Raw genomic sequence first — 17,073 nt, forward strand, 5'->3', positions numbered from 1 at the left:
CAAACAATGTGTAAACAAACTCTATATAGTCCGGAGGTGACATCCACTGGCATCCCTGAGCTGCGATCTGGTCCCCTTCAGCAGCGGGCGGCATCTCTCCCGCCAGCTGCCTGTGCAAAGGTTTCGAGATCGGCTGCTCCTCAGCTCTGACATGTCAACATGAGGAGGAGCCTCGGAAGAAGGACATCACGGGGCGATGTGCCGCGCAGTATCTGAGGTCTAGGTGTATGGGGAAAGCTGCAGCCCAGGGGAGGTAAAGGAGAAATGAACTCACTGAGGACACAAGGGGGGATCAGAGCATTTGTAGTTGACGGCATAGGGAGAAAATGATTACTTCTAGGTGGGATCGATATTGGGGGTGGTATATTTGTGCTAGGAAGGGAGATCATCTAGCGGGGTGGGGGGGGGGGGGTTGTGGGGGGGGGGGGGGTTGGATGGGTGACAGAATACAATTTTTGGGGCAGGGGGACAGGCGTTAACGCCGTTTAAGATATTCCATTCCGAACCCAAGACAGCTATCGACACTCCACAATCCGGCGAACACGACCCATACGAATTCCCCCAGTAACGAGACAGTAACGAGACACAGCTCTGTTTGAGGTTCAAAACTAATAGACCCTTTAATGAGAAAATCAGGCTCTTATATACAGTTAGGATCCTGCAGTAACCAAAATGAACAATGACTCAACTCCACCCACAACATCACACAATGAGCTCCAATACACATCTTTTAGACATTCTGGCTCCAGCCCTGACATAATTTACATGAGCTAATTAACTACAGCTGATGTCTCAGACACATGACCTTTAGACTGTCTGTTAAAGCGGAGTTCTGGCCACAATTTCACTTTTTAAAAAAAAGTACCCCTGTAATACACAAGCTTAATGTATTCTACTAAAGTTAGTCTGTAAACTAAGGTCCGTTTTGTTAGGTTGTTACAGCATTTAGACACTTTATAAAATAGAAATTGACTGGGGCCAACTTAAGTGTGGGCATCATGAAGCCAGACTGTATGACTTCCTGAATTTCAGCCTTGCAGATCTCGCACATGCTCAGTGCTGCACAAGCAGTGTCAGATCAGGTTTCAGCACCTGTGCTGTCCAAGTCACATTATTCTTTGAGACTGGGGAGTGCACAGACTCCTGGAAAGTTACACCCACTACATTCCCAGGAGTCTGTGCGGTGAAGCTTAAGCACCTAGGTGCAGGAAGAGGGAAGATTAACTATTCTGCCTAGCAACAACACTTTGAAGGCATCTAAAAAAAAAAAATTCGTAAAGGACTAATGACATTTTTTTAAAACTACTGATGTAATGTTATATTTATGGGTGGAACTCCACTTTAACTTGCAATACACACATTATCATCAATAGACCTTCACACAATACAGGGTCAATTAGCACAACACAATGGAAGATCCTTAGAAGCCATCCTATATTCATTTACATCACAGTAGCAGACTTAATTACCACAGCAAGCTTTATTGTACACAACAGCCAACACACAATATATATATATACAAGATATATACCGCATTAAATCTGACTGTCCGTTATTTTCTGGCTCATGCTTTCTAAGAGCTTCTGGGTCCCACGGCCCTCCCGTTACAGGGGGGTTGTGCTAGAAGAGGTGATTGGGGAGGGGATTTGTGCTAGGACAGGAAATATTGGGGCTGTTAGAAATGGGGATTTGGGGGGGGGGGGGGGGGGATTTATGCTGGTGGGATGATAGGGGTGCTAGAGGGGAAATTTGGGGGAGGATTTGCGCTAGAAGGGGGAATTTGGGGGGGTGAGAGGCGTACGATTTGTGCTAGGAGCATACATTTGAGGGGAATTTGGGGGGGGGGGGTTTGTGCTGGGGCAATGAGCATAAGAGGATTTGTGCTAAAAGGGGATTTGTGATATGGGTTGATGGGTATTTGTGCTAGGAGCAGGACCGTCTTTAAGGCAGGGCAAAAGGGGCAGCTGCCCTGGGTCCTGTCATTGTTGTGGGGCCCAAAGCAGCTGCCTCATACTTGTCAACTATCCCAGTTTAAAATTCCCTTGTCCCTTGAAGTTTTAGTCATGTGCTGTGTCCTGATATCTCAGTGTGAAGTGCTGCTACTAATGCTGCCCAGCTCTGCCCTATTGTTGTGTACAGATGACTCACCTGCAGACCCCGTGTTTACATGTAAATAACCATCATTCATATGGGGCCGACGGCATTCATATGTAAATAAAGGCGGCATTCATATGTATATTATTGCCCATCTACAGTTAAGAGATGATGTGCTGTAACCTCTAGCAACCAATCAGTGAGCAGTATTACTGTACAGTAATCTCTAGCAACCAATCAGCAAGAAGAAATCATGTCCTGTAACCTCTAGCAACTAATCAGTGAGACGTAATGTGTGCTGTAACCTCTAGCAACCAATCAGTAAGTGGTAATGATGTGCTGTAACCTCTGGCAACCAATCGCAACCGCTGCCTGATCTGATACAGTAAACTGATTTTAAGTCTTAGCTGAAAATTATTGTATTTCAGGTGGAGAGCAAAATTACATGAGGGGGGCCCCAAGAAAATGTTTGCCCAGGGTCCAATCAACATTAGAGACGGCCCTGGCTAGGAGGGGAGTTTTGGAGGAGGGGAGGATTTGTTCTTGGAGGGGAAACTTGAGGGGTGAGGATATGTGCTAACAGGGTGCTTTTTTTGGGGAGGAATATTTATGCTAGCAGCAGGGCTTTTTTTCTCAGAGAATAGGTGCAGGAACTCCCTCCTTCTGAGTCACCTCTTGTGTCCACCCCCTACCCACCTCCAAGCACCATTCATTAGTTTCACCCCCTACCCACCTCTGAGCACCATTTCTTGGTTCCAACCCCTACCCACCTCCAAGCACCATTCATTAGTTTCACCCAATACCCACCTCTGAGCACCATTTCTTGGTTCCACCTCCGAGGCACCATTCTTTGGTTCCACCCCCTCCCCACTTCCGAGCACCATTTCTTTTCTCCACCCCCTACCCACCTCTGAGCACCATTCATTAGTTTCACCCCCTACCCACCTCTGAGCACCGTTTCTTGGTTCCACCTCCGAGGCACCATTCTTTGGTTCCACCCCCTCCCCACTTCCGAGCACCATTTCTTTTCTCCACCCCCTACCCACCTCCAAGCACCATTCATTAGTTTCACCCCCTACCCACCTCTGAGCACCATTTCTTGGTTCCACCTCCGAGGCACCATTCTTTGGTTCCACCCCCTCCCCACCCCCGAGCACCATTCCTTTTCTCCACCCCATACCCACCTCCGAGCACCATTCCTTGGTTACACTCCCTACCCACCTCTGAGCACCATTCCTTTTCTCCACCCCCTACCCACCTCCGAGCACCATTCCTTTTCTCCACCCCATACCCACCTCCGAGCACCATTCCTTGGTTACACTCCCTACCCACCTCTGAGCACCATTCCTTGGTTACACTCCCTACCCACCTCTGAGCACTATTGCTTGGTTCCAACACCTACCCACCTCTGAGCACTATTCCTTGGTTCCACCCCCTACCCACCTCTGAGCACCATTCATTGGTTCCACTCCTTACCTACCTCCGAGCACCCTTTCTTGGTTCCAACCCCTACCCACCTCCGAGCACCGTTTCTTGGTTCCACCCCCTACCCACCTCCGAGCACCATTAGATACATTCAGAGCTGGAGGTGCAGGAACTGCGTTCTCCCGCGTTCCTGCTGAAAAAAAGCCCTGGCTAGCAGGGAACATTCGGGAAGGATTTAAGCTTAGGGAGAGGATTGGGGGGGGGGGGTGGGGGAGGGAGATGTGTGCTGGGAGAGGAGATTTCAGCAGGGAGAGTTTTGTACTCAGAGGGGGATTTTTGTTTGGCAAGGCTTGCAACTGGAATTTATGCTTAGGGCTAAGCGGACTGATTAGTGCTCAATTTTTTGTATTTCTTTTTTTTGGGGGGGGGGGGGGATTTTTCCTAACACATGATGCTCAAACATCCCGGGGGGGGGGTTGCAGTTTGGCATCTTTGCCCTGGGCGCTAGATGACCTTGTCCCGGCACTGATCGCAAGGCAAGAGGCGAGCCTTCAGTCCCCTCCAAAAGCCTCTGTCCCGGGTGAGTCTGTCACACCGTGTAATTAATATGTGTCCAGTTTTAAAGGGATGAGGTGGCAACTCTATGCTGGGTCCACTTCAATGTATCAGAACCGTATGAATACAAGCATTGTCACCATCCAAGAGAACATAAAAGGCTTTCAGTATTCAAACTGGGGAGAGACACAAATCTATAAAATCCGGCGCTGCCCCCTGAAATCAGAGACAGCTTGAAATTGTCCTTCACCAGAATATGTTGTGTCCTCATTCTAAACATTCTACATATCTGCGCTTCTTGTCTATACGCGAGGCGAGACGGGGGGGGGCAGCCATGACTGATGAGTCTTTATTTAACCACTTCCATACCGGGGGGCACTTATACACCTTCCCGCCCAGACCAATTTTTAGCTTTCAGCATTGTTGCACTTTGAATGACAATTGAGCGGTCGTGCTACACTGTACCCAAACTACATTTTTATCATTTTGTACCCACAAATAGAGCTTTCTTTTGGTGGTATTTGATCACCTCTGGGATATTTATTTTCTGCCAAAAAAATAAAAAAATTACCGAAAATTTCGAAAAAAAAACTTTTTTTTTGTTTCTGTTATAAAACATTGTAAAAAAATACGTTATCTCCTTCACTGATGGGCACTGATGGTACTGCACTGATAAGGCGGAGGTGGGTAGGGGGTGAAACCAATGAATGGTGCTTGGAGGTGGGTAGGGGGTGAAACCAATGAATGGTGCTTGGAGGTGGGTAGGGGGTGGAACCAAGAAAGGGCACCGATGAGGTGGCACTGATGTGGTGGCATTGATGGGCACTAATATGCGGCACGGATGGGCACTGATAGACGGCACAGATAGGCGGCATGGATGGGCACGGATAGGCTGTACACTCACTACACAACATTGTAGCAAAGTGTCATTTCTTCAGCGTTGTCACATGAAAAGATACAAGAAAATATTGACAAAAATGTGAGGGGTGTACTTACTTTTGTGAGATGCTGTATATCTCAGTGAGTGGAGTAAAATGCGGTTGGTTGAAATGTGTTTTAAAAAGTAGATTTTTTTTTTTCTAGCTGAGTTGGGTCAGCGCACTGCTATGGTAAGTAATGGTAACCATGATAACTCCAGTCACATATATCTTTACATTTAGTTTGGTGATATGAAATTCTTTCCTCACAATAAACATTTCTATTGAAGCTTCCATAGGAATCTCACACATCTCATCCACGTGTGGCCAACAAATACACATTACGGGGCAGATCCACAGACATCTGGCGCCGGGCGTAGCGTATCTAAGATACGCTTCACCGCCGTAACTTATCTTTTTTAGTTTGAATCCTCAACTAATCCGCGCCATAAGTTACGGCGGCGTAGTGTATCTCTCGCGGCGTAAGGGCGCGGAATTCAAATGGATCTAATGAGGGGGTGTTTTATGTTAATACGTCGTGACCCGACGTAAACAACGTTTTTTTTGGAACTGCGCATGTATCCCAGTGCGCATGCTCGAAATTAAACCAGAACCCGCCAATGCTTACGACGGTGACGTCATTCTACGCAAATTCCTATTCGCGAACGACTTACGCAAACGACGTAAAAAATTCAAAATTGTACGCGGGAAGGACGGCCATACTTAACATTGAGTACGCCTCAGTATAGCAGCTTTAACTATACGCCGGAAAAAGCCGAACGCAAACGACGGAAAAAAATGCCGAAAAATTGCATCTAAGATCCGACGGCGTACGAAGACGTACGCCTGTCGGATCTAGCCGAGATGCCGTCGTATCTTGTTTTGAGGATTCAAAACAATGATACGACGCGGGAATTTTGAAATTACGCGGCGTATCAATAGATACGCCGGCGTAATTTCTTTGTGGAACTACCCCTACAAGAATATGGAAACCCAACATTTCATATTCCTGATACGTGTCTGCTGTGCCATGTACTTGTATAACAACAACAACATATCCTGTTCTCTTTGTATTGCTTCCTTTGTGTGAAATCCCTGCCAGTTCCTTTGCTTTACCATTCAAAACTGTCCACACTAGGAATGAGAGCACAGCATGGTCAGTTTTTCAGCTGTGCCCCCTCCTCTTGCACAGCCCGCTGTTTCTCATCCCCCTAGCTCTTACCGGTATGTAGCTAAGAACAGAGGGAATGTGATCGCTTATAATAAAGGGAAAAAAGGTATTTATATTATTTTTTTTATATCTAAACACAAATGTTTTGTTTTTTGTTTTTCATTTCTTTTTTAAACTGCCAGCGCCACCTATCAATGCCTCCTCAGCGCCACCTATCAATGCCTCCCCAGTGCCACCTATCAATGCCTCCTCAGCGCCACCTATCAATGCCTCCTCAGCGCCACCCATCAATGCCTCCTCAGCGCCACCTATCAATGCCTCCTCAGAGCCACCTATCAATGCCTCCTATCAATGCCTCCTCAGCGCCACCTATCAATGCCTCCTCAGCGCCACCTATCAATGCCTCCTCAGCGCCACCTATCAATGCCTCCTCAGCGCCACCCATCAATGCCTCCTCAGCGCCACCTATCAATGCCTCCTCAGCGCCACCTATCAATGCCTCCTCAGAGCCACCTATCAATGCCTCCTCAGCGCCACCTATCAATGCCTCCTCAGCGCCACCTATCAATGCCTCCTCAGCGCCACCTATCAATGCCTCCTCAGCGCCACCTATCAATGCCTCCTCAGCGCCACCTATCAATGCCTCCTCAGAGCCACCTATCAATGCCTCCTCAGCGCCACCTATCAATGCCTCCTCAGCGCCACCTATCAATGCCTCCTCAGCGCCACCTATCAATGCCTCCTCAGCGCCACCTATCAATGCCTCCTCAGCGCCACCTATCAATGCCTCCTCAGCGCCACCTATCAATGCCTCCTCAGCGCCACCTATCAATGCCTCCTCAGCGCCACCTATCAATGCCTCCTCAGCGCCACCTATCAATGCCTCCTCAGCGCCACCTATCAATGCCTCCTCAGCGCCACCTATCAATGCCTCCTCAGCGCCACCTATCAATGCCTCCTCAGAGCCACCTATCAATGCCTCCTATCAATGCCTCCTCAGCGCCACCTATCAATGCCTCCTCAGCGCCACCCATCAATGCCTCCTCAGCGCCACCTATCAATGCCTCCTCAGCGCCACCCATCAATGCCTCCTCAGCGCCACCCATCAATGCCTCCTCAGAGCCACCTATCAATGCCTCCTCAGCGCCACCTATCAATGCCTCCTCAGCGCCACCTATCAATGCCTCTTCAGCGCCACCTATCAATGCCTCCCCAGCGCCACCCATCAATGCCTCCTCAGAGCCACCTATCAATGCCTCCTCAGCGCCACCTATCAATGCCTCCTCAGAGCCACCTATCAATGCCTCCTATCAATGCCTCCTCAGCGCCACCTATCAATGCCTCCTCAGCGCCACCCATCAATGCCTCCTCAGCGCCACCTATCAATGCCTCCTCAGCGCCACCCATCAATGCCTCCTCAGCGCCACCCATCAATGCCTCCTCAGAGCCACCTATCAATGCCTCCTCAGCGCCACCTATCAATGCCTCCTCAGCGCCACCTATCAATGCCTCTTCAGCGCCACCTATCAATGCCTCCCCAGCGCCACCTATCAATGCCTCCTCAGAGCCACCTATCAATGCCTCCTCAGAGCCACCTATCAATGCCTCCTCAGCGCCACCTATCAATGCCTCCTCAGCGCCACCTATCAATGCCTCATCAGCGCCACCTATCAATGCCTCCTCAGTGCCACCTATCAATGCCTCCTCAGCGCCACCCATCAATGCCTCCTCAGTGCCACCTATCAATGTCTCCTCAGTGCCACCTATCAATGCCTCCTCAGCGCCACCTACCAATGCCTCCTCAGTGCCACCTATCAATGCCTCCTCAGCGCCACCTATCAATGCCTCCTCAGCGCCACCTATCAATGCCTCCTCAGCGCCACCTATCAATGCCTCCTCAGCGCCACCTATCAATGCCCCCTCAGTGCCACCTATCAATGCCTCCTCAGCGCCACCTATCAATGCCTCCTCAGAGCAAAAACTGGCCCGGGTCCTTAACCTGCATAATGGTCCGGGTCTTAAGTGGTTAAGGTTCGTTTACACATGTGGCCAGGGGGGGTGGATAAAAAAAAACAGCTTATTAGGCTGTGGGTTTCACCTCCCCTCCCCCAACCCCTCGCTTGAACACCCACACGCAGCAGCCGCCGCTCGGGGTTGTACAAATGGCGCAGCTGCGATGCTGTGCTCCGCGGCCACGGCTTGGTGGGCTCCCTGGCTCATCTTCGGGCTTCCAGGAGGCTGATAGGATTTCTATTCTCCAATGGAAATCCCCGTCTGCTCCAACCCTTACCTTGTGGAAAAAGAAATATTAACCACTTCAGCCCCGGGAAGAATTTAGCCCCTTTCCTGACCAGAGCATTTTTTGCGATTCGGCACTGCGTCTCTTTAACTGTTAATTGCGTGGTCGTGCGCCACTGTTCCCAAACAAAAATGGCGTCCTTTTTTTCCCCACAAATAGAGCTTTCTTTTGGTGGTATTTGATCACCTCTGCGGTTTTTATTTTTTGCGCTATAAACAAAAATAGAGCGACAATTTTGAAAAAAAAAATGCAATATTTTTTTACTTTTTGCTATAATAAATATCCCCCAAAAATATATTTTTTTCCCTCAGTTTAGGCCGATACGTATTCTTCTACCTATTTTTGTTAAAACAAATCGCAATAAGCGTTTATCGATTGGTTTGCGCAAAATTTATAGCGTTTACAAAATAGGGGATAGTTTTAATGCATTTTTATTAATAATTTTTTTTTTACTACTAATGGCGCCGATCAGTAATTTTTTTTCGTGACTGCGACATTATGGCGGACACTTCGGACACTTTTGACACATTTTTGGGACCATTGTCATTTTCACAGCGAAAAGTGCTATAAAAATGCATTGTTTACTGTGAAAATGCCAATTGCAGTTTAGGAGTTAACCACTAGGGGGCGCTGAAGGGGTTAAGTGTGACCTCATATGTGTTTCTAACTGTAGGGGGGCGGGGCTGGACATGTGACGTCAGTGATCGTGTTTCCCTATATCAGAGAACAGACGATCAATGACAGCGCCACAGGGAAGAACGGGGAAGGTGTGTTTACAATACAATTTAATACAGTAGGAATCAGAGGGCCTTGATATTGTGTTTTTTTTTTTTTAAATTGTGTCTTTTCTTTTGTTTATAGCGCAAAAAATAAAAACCGCACAGCTTACATTCAAAGAGGGAGGGTCGAGAGATACAAGAGGTTAAAACTATGGGGGATGGGCTGATGGAGAAAATAAATGTACAGTTAGGTGGGGGGGGGGCCAGATAGATGAATATGTGTGTGCGACTTACGTATGCATTCGCTTCTGCGTGCGAACACGGAGGGATTTATTTTTATATATATTTTTTTATCTTTTACACTGTCCCATTAAAAAAAAAAAAATTATATTATTTTTTTCTCTTTTTTTTTATCCCTTTAAAAAAATGTATAATGAAAATTTTTTTTTTACACTGTCCCATAAAAACAAATCTAATATTATTTTTTTTATATTTATTTTTACACTGTCCCTTTAATTTTTTTATATATATATATATTTTTTTTTTCTACACTGTAATTTTTTTTATATCATTTTTTTTTACACTGTCCCATAAAACACAACTCTAAAATGATTTTTTAAATTTAGTTTTACACTGTCCCTTTTTTTATTTAGATTTTCTACACTGTCCCTTTATTTTTTTTTTATCACTTTTATTTCTATCACACGTAATTTAAACATCCCGGCCCAGATTCTCGTAGATCCGGCGTAAAACTGCGGCGGCGTAACGTATGTCATTTACGTTACGCCGCCACAAGTTTTACAGGCAAGTGCTTTATTCACAAAGCACTTGCCTGTAAAGTTGCGGCGGCGTAGCGTAAATCCTCCGGCGCAAGCCCGCCTAATTCAAATGAGCCGGGTAGGGGGCGTGGAGCATTTAAATTAAGCGCGTTCCCGCGCCGAACGTAATGCGCAAGCGCCGTCCCTAAAATTTCCCAACGTGCATTGCGCTAAATGACGTCGCAAGGACGTCATTGGTTTCGACGTGAACGTAAATGGCGTCCAGCCCCATTCACGGACGACTTACGCAAACGACGTAAATTTTTAAATTTCGACGCGGGAACGACGGCCATACTTCATACCTCATATAGCAGGGGCAACTTTATGCGTCGCAAATCTAACGTAAACGTCGTAACTTCACTGCGTCGACCGCGCGTACGTTCGGGAATTTGCGTATTTTGCTAATTTGCATACTCGACGGGGGAAAACGACGGACGCGACACCTAGCGGCGAAAAAAAAAAATTGCATTTAAGATCCGACGACGTAAGAGCCTTACGCCTGTCGGATCTAATGGATATCTATGCGTAACTGATTCTAAGAATCAGTCGCATAGATACGACGGCCCAGATTAGGACTTACGACGGCGCACATGGCGTTGCGCCGTCGTAAGCCCTTTGAGAATCTGGGCCCCCCTGTAATAGAAATGAGGATGACAGGTCCTCTTTACGGAGAGATCTGGGGTAAAAAAAAAAAAATCTCTCCTTTACCTTTAAAAGCAAAATAGCAAAGAAAAAAAAAAAGACTTTTTTGATCTTTTGCTTAAGAAAAAAAAAAAAAAAGAAGTATGTTCGCCCCAGACAGGAAGTGACATCATGACGTCGCTCCGGTCCTCCAAGGTCATAGAGGAGATCAGAGACGATTTGGTCTCTGTTCGCCTCTGTGACCAGCCGGCCGCACCGTCGGATCGTTTCTTGGGAGCACCGGTTAAAAAATAAAAAAATAGGTAAGCGTGAGAAACACCGGCGAGTGGCGGGAGGGAGAAAGACGTCCCCTCCTGCCGCCATCCAAAAAAAAAAAGCAAACAGGACAAGAAATGTGTTACTGGCTGAAAGAAAAACAACTAAAGATGGGGGAGGGGTATTTCTTGTGAAAAAAAAAAGATGGGGGAGGGGTTCATTATAGCTCAGATGACCTTTGGGGTGACAACGCTGTTCCCTCATAGATAAGGCGTGGTAAGCGTTGTCACCCAGGACAGGAAGTGTGTTACTGGCGGAATAAAAAAAAAAAGAGAAAACAAAGGATGGGGTGTTTGTAGCCCAAATCACCCCGGGTGACAACACTCAATACAGTTCCTTCATAGATAAGGTGTGGTAAGTGTTGTCACTCAGGACAGGAAGATGGGGGAGGGCTTGTTTATACCCCAGATGACCTTTGGGGTGACAACAGTGTTCTACCATAGATAAGGTGTGATAAGTGTTGTCACCCAGGACAGGAGGTGTGTTACTGGAAGACTAAAAATAAAAGAGAAAACAAGACTGGGGTGTTTGTAGCTCAGGTTACCTTTGGGGTGACAACGTTGTTCCCCCATAGAAACAGTATGGTAAGTGTTGTCACCCAGGACAGGAAGTACGTTACTGGAAGAATAAAAAAAATCTATGAAAAGAGAAAACAAAAGATGGGGGGAGGGGGTGTTTGTAGCTCAGGTTACCTTTGGGGGTGACAACACTGTTCCCTCATAGGCACAGTATGGTAAGTGTTGTCACCCAGGACAGGAAGTACGTTACTGGCCAAATAGATATTAAAATTAAAAAGAGAAAACAAAGGATGGGGGGAGGGGGTGTTTGTAGCCTGGGGTGACAACACTGTTCCCTCATAGATAAGGTTTGGTAAGCGTTGTCACCCAGCACAGGAAGTGTGTTACTGTAAGAATAAAAAAAAAAACATAATTTATTTTATTTTTTTAATAAATAAAGATGGGGGGAGGGGGTGTTTGTAACCCAAATCACCCCAGGTGACAACGTTGTTCCCCCATAGATACAGTATGGTAAGTGTTGTCACCCAGGACAGGAAGTGTGTTACTGGAAGAATAAAAAAATACAATGAAAAGCAAAAACAAAACATGGGGGAGGGGGAGTTTGTAGCTCAGGTTACCTTTGGGGTGACAACACTGTTCCCTCATAGTTACAGTTTGGTAAGTGTTGTCACCCGAGACAGGAAGTACGTTACTTGCCAAATAGGAAAAAACGTGGGGTGAGATATATTGTGATATAAGGGGTTGGGGGAGGGGGGGGGGCAGATGGTGTGACATCCATTCCACAAGTTGTCCTCTATGATGACCCCCCCTCTCCCCTCCCCCAACACACAGAGGAGGGGGAGGGGCTCTGTCACACACTAAGGATTTATTATTGGTAATTAATATCATTGATAATCCCCGCCTTCTCCTTAAATAAAGCCCCTCCCCAATCCTGATACATTGTATCCATTAATAAATGTTCTTATTCATTCTATGAAGAGATAAAGAAGTCATCTCTGTGTATCCCTCCGCCGCGCTGATGGAAAGTAGTCCCCCCCGCACTTCCAATTCTTTCTTTTATTCCTTCCAAACTCCCCGAACAGCCGGGAAGTGCCCCCCTCCTCCCCTCCCCCGTCTTTCATTCACCCCCCCCCCCCCCCGGAGAACCTCTCCCCCCCCCCCCACTCATAATAATGTATAGGAGAGCGATATGAAAGGGGGCGGAGCGATCCTCGGAGCCCCACACTGAGGAGATGCGGCTCAACCCAACCAGGCCGGCGGAAGCGTCGTGGTTTTTTTTTTGAGTGACGGGGCCGCCGACCAATCGGAAAGGCGCCTGCTTTCCAAAAATTCCCGGCGGGCCAATGGGTGAGCGGGTAGCCGGTTAGGTTGTCCTTCCACCGCCCCTCCCCCCTCTAAGCAGCACAGCCGCTGTGGCTGAGGAGAGAGTCCGGTGCGGGCGGCGATGTGAGGAAAGTTCTCCGGGCGGAAGGAACGGGCGACAAGCGGCGGGGCTCCTGGCTCCACCCCCCTCATCATTTCCCATCACACCCCCATTCCCTTCATATTACCGGCCATGATAGAGAAGGGGGCCCCCGAGGTGTCCGGGAAGAGGAGAGGACGGGCCACCGGGACCACCACCAAAAGTTTGGCCCCCAACGGCCACAGCGGCGCCAACTCGTGGGAGGAGGCGAGCGGAACGTCTTCCAGCGATGAGGAGCACGGTACGTCCGAGGCGGAGGAGGGTGAGAGCCTCGAACTCTCCTCCCTTCCCCCACACAGAACCCCGAATCTAACCCCCCCCCCCCCCATCTTCTATCCCCCACACAGGAGGAGGCGGCGGAGGAGGAGGCGGAGGCGGCATGAGAGTCGGAGCCCAATACCAGGCGAGCGTCCCGGACTACGACCCCGGTGAGTGAGAGGAGGGGGAGGGGAGAGAGAGGGTGGGAGCCTCGAACTCTATAGAGACACCACGTTATTGTATGACTGCTACAGGGGAGAGAGAGGGTGGGAGCCTCGAACTCTATAGAGACACACCACGTTATTATATGACTGCTACAGGGGAGAGAGAGGAAGGGAGCCTCGAACTCTATAGAGACACCACGTTATTATATGATCACCGAGAGAGAGACACTGCTATATATACTATCACTACACTGCTACAGGGGAGAGGATGGGAGCCTCGAACTCTATAGAGACACCACGTTATTGTATGACTGCTACAGGGGAGAGGATGGGAGCCTCGAACTCTATAGAGACACCACGTTATATGATCACCACGCTACAGGGGAGAGAGAGACACTGCTACAGGGGAGAGAGACACACTGCTACAGGGGAGAGGATGGGAGCCTCGAACTCTATAGAGACACCACGTTATTATATGATCACCGCGAGAGAGACACTGCTATATATACTATCACTACTCTGCTACAGGGGAGAGAGAGGAAGGGAGCCTCGAACTCTCCACGTTATTGTATGATCACCGCGCTACAGGGGAGAGAGAGGATGGGAGCCTCGAACTCTATAGACACACACCACGTTATTGTATGACTGCTACAGGGGAGAGGATGGGAGCCTCGAACTCTATAGAGAGACCACGTTATTATATGACTGCTACAGGGGAGAGAGAGGAAGGGAGCCTCGAACTCTCCACGTTATTGTATGATCACCGCGAGAGAGAGACACCGCTACAGGGGAGAGGGTGGAGCCTCGAACTCTATAGAGACACCACGTTATTGTATGATCACCGCGCTACAGGGGAGAGACACTGCTACAGGGGAGAGAGAGGGAGCCTCGAACTCTATAGAGACACACCACGTTATTGTATGATCGCCGCGAGAGAGAGACACTGCTACAGGGGAGAGGGTGGGAGCCTCGAACTCTATGGAGACACACCACGTTATTGTATGATCGCCGCGCTACAGGGGAGAGAGAGACACTGCTACAGGAGAGAGAGAGAGACACTGCTACAGGGGAGAGAGAGAGACACTGCTACAGGGGAGAGAGAGAGACACTGCTACAGGGGAGAGAGAGAGACACTGCTACAGGGGAGAGAGAGAGACACTGCTACAGGGGAGAGAGAGAGAGAGAGACACTGCTACATGGGAGAGGATGGGAGCCTCGAACTCTATAGAGACACACCACGTTATTGTATGACTGCTACAGGGGAGAGGATGGGAGCCTCGAACTCTCCACGTTATTGTATGATCACCGCGCTACAGGGGAGAGAGACACTGCTACAGGGGAGAGAGAGGGAGCCTCGAACTCTATAGAGACACACCACGTTATTGTATGATCGCCGCGCTACAGGGGAGAGAGAGACACTGCTACAGGGGAGAGAGAGAGACACTGCTACAGGGGAGAGAGAGAGACACTGCTACAGGGGAGAGAGAGAGAGACACTGCTACAGGGGAGAGAGAGACACTGCTACATGGGAGAGGATGGGAGCCTCGAACTCTATAGAGACACACCACGTTATTGTATGACTGCTACAGGGGAGAGGATGGGAGCCTCGAACTCTATAGAGACACCACGTTATTGTATGATCACCGAGAGAGAGAGACACTGCTACAGGGGAGAGGATGGGAGCCTCGAACTCTCCACGTTATTGTATGATCACCGCGCTACAGGGGAGAGAGACTTCACTACTATATACTATCACCACACTGCTACAGGGGAGAGGATGGGAGCCTCGAACTCTATAGACACCATGTTATTGTATGATCACCACTCTACAGAGACACTGCTACAGGGGAGATGACGGGAGCCTCGAACTCTATAGAGACACCACGTTATTATATGATCACCGAGAGAGAGACTGCTATATACTATCACTACACCGCTACATGGGAGAGAGAGACACTGCTACAGGGGAGAGGGTGGGAGCCTCAAACTCTATAGAGACACCACGTTGTATGATCACCGAGAGAGAGGGAGACACTGCTACAGGGGAGAGAGAGACACTGCTACAGGGGAGAGGGTGGGAGCCTCGAACTCTATAGAGACACCACGTTGTATGATCGCCGAGAGAGAGACACTGCTACAGGGGAGAGAGAGACACTACTACAGGGGAGAGGATGGGAGCCTCGAACTCTATAGAGACACCACGTTTTATGATCACCGCTCTACAGGGGAGAGGGACACACTACTATATATACTATCACCACACTGCTACAGGGGAGAGAGAGGAGGGGGAGAGAATGGGAGCCTCAAACTCTCCACGTTATTATATGATCACCGCGAGGGAGACACTGCTATATATACTATCACTACACCTCTACAGGGGAGAGGATGGGAGCCTCGAACTCTATAGAGACACCACGTTATTATATGACTGCTACAGGGGAGAGAGACGACACTACTACTATATATGCGATCACCTCTGTTCTCTACTACAGGGGAGAGAAACTCTACTACTATATATACTATCCCCACACTGTACTGCCTGCATTGTACTACTATATACTACCACCGTACTACACTGCAATCTACATAATCGCTGTCCTCTGATACTACCAATCCCTACCAATCATCCTTACTGTCCCCCACTACTGATCCCTACTTCCCCCCTACTGATCATTACTATCCTCTTCTACTGATCCCTATTCCAACTCCCACTGATCCCCCTTCCTACTCACTACTCATCCTCACTGTCCTCTCCTGCTTCTCCCTACCGCTCCCTACTCTGCCCCTACTATTCATCCTCACTGTCCTCCCCTACTGATCCCTACCCCCCCCCCCTTCTCATTATTCATTCTCACTGTCGTCCTCCAGGAGCCTCACATCACACTGCCCCCCCATTGTGGTGTGATAGGAGCCTCACTTCACACTGCCCCCCCATTGTGGTGTGATAGGAGCCTCACTTCACACTGCCCCCCCATTGTGGTGTGATAGGAGCCTCACTTCACACTGCCCCCCCATTGTGGTGTGATAGGAGCCTCACTTCACACTGCCCCCCCATTGTGGTGTGATAGGAGCCTCACTTCACACTGCCCCCCCCATTGTGGTGTGATAGGAGCCTCACTTCACACTGCCCCCCCATTGTGGTGTGATAGGAGCCTCACTTCACACTGCCCCCCCATTGTGGTGTGATAGGAGCCTCACTTCACACTGCCCCCCATTGTGGTGTGATAGGAGCCTCACTTCACACTGCCCCCCCATTGTGGTGTGATAGGAGCCTCACTTCACACTGCCCCCCATTGTGCTGTGATAGGAGCCTCACTTCACACTGCCCCCCCATTGTGGTGTGATAGGAGCCTCACATCACTGTCCACCCCCCCCCCATTGTGCTGTGATAGGAGCCTCACTTCACACTGCCCCCCCATTGTGGTGTGATAGGAGCCTCACATCACACTGCCCCCCCCCCCCCATTGTGGTGTGATAGGAGCCTCACATCACCCTACTCCCCCCCCCCATTGTGGTGTGATAGGAGCCTCACATCACCCTGTCCTGTCCCCCCCATTGTGGTGTGATAGGAGCCTCACTTCACACTGCCCCCCCCCATTGTGGTGTGTTGGGAGCCTCACATCACACTGCCCCCCCATTGTGGTGTGATAGGAGCCTCACTTCACACTGCCCCCCCCATTGTGGTGTGTTGGGAGCCTCACATCACACTGTCCTGT

The 17,073-nt window shown here is 49.1% G+C and overlaps 1 protein-coding gene across 6 annotated transcripts in view; it reads left to right on the forward strand.

Moving 5' to 3' along the window:
• Window positions 1–12,849: 12,849 nt before the first annotated feature.
• RCOR1 (REST corepressor 1) overlaps window positions 12,850–17,073 on the forward strand; it is a 48,567-nt gene continuing 44,343 nt past the window's right edge. For 2 of the 6 annotated variants that reach the window (XM_040333024.1, XM_040333025.1), the window contains exons 1-2: window positions 12,852–13,176; window positions 13,283–13,363. In XM_040333024.1, the coding sequence (XP_040188958.1) occupies window positions 13,029–13,176; window positions 13,283–13,363 (229 nt within the window). In that variant the 5' untranslated portion in view covers window positions 12,852–13,028. Of the gene's footprint in view, window positions 13,177–13,282; window positions 13,364–17,073 lie in introns of all 6 variants that reach the window. The other 4 variants (XM_040333028.1, XM_040333030.1, XM_040333027.1 and 1 more) reach the window with 3 other exon arrangements.

This window comes from Rana temporaria, chromosome 13 (assembly GCF_905171775.1).
Source record: "Rana temporaria chromosome 13, aRanTem1.1, whole genome shotgun sequence".
Lineage (NCBI taxonomy): Eukaryota > Metazoa > Chordata > Amphibia > Anura > Ranidae > Rana > Rana temporaria.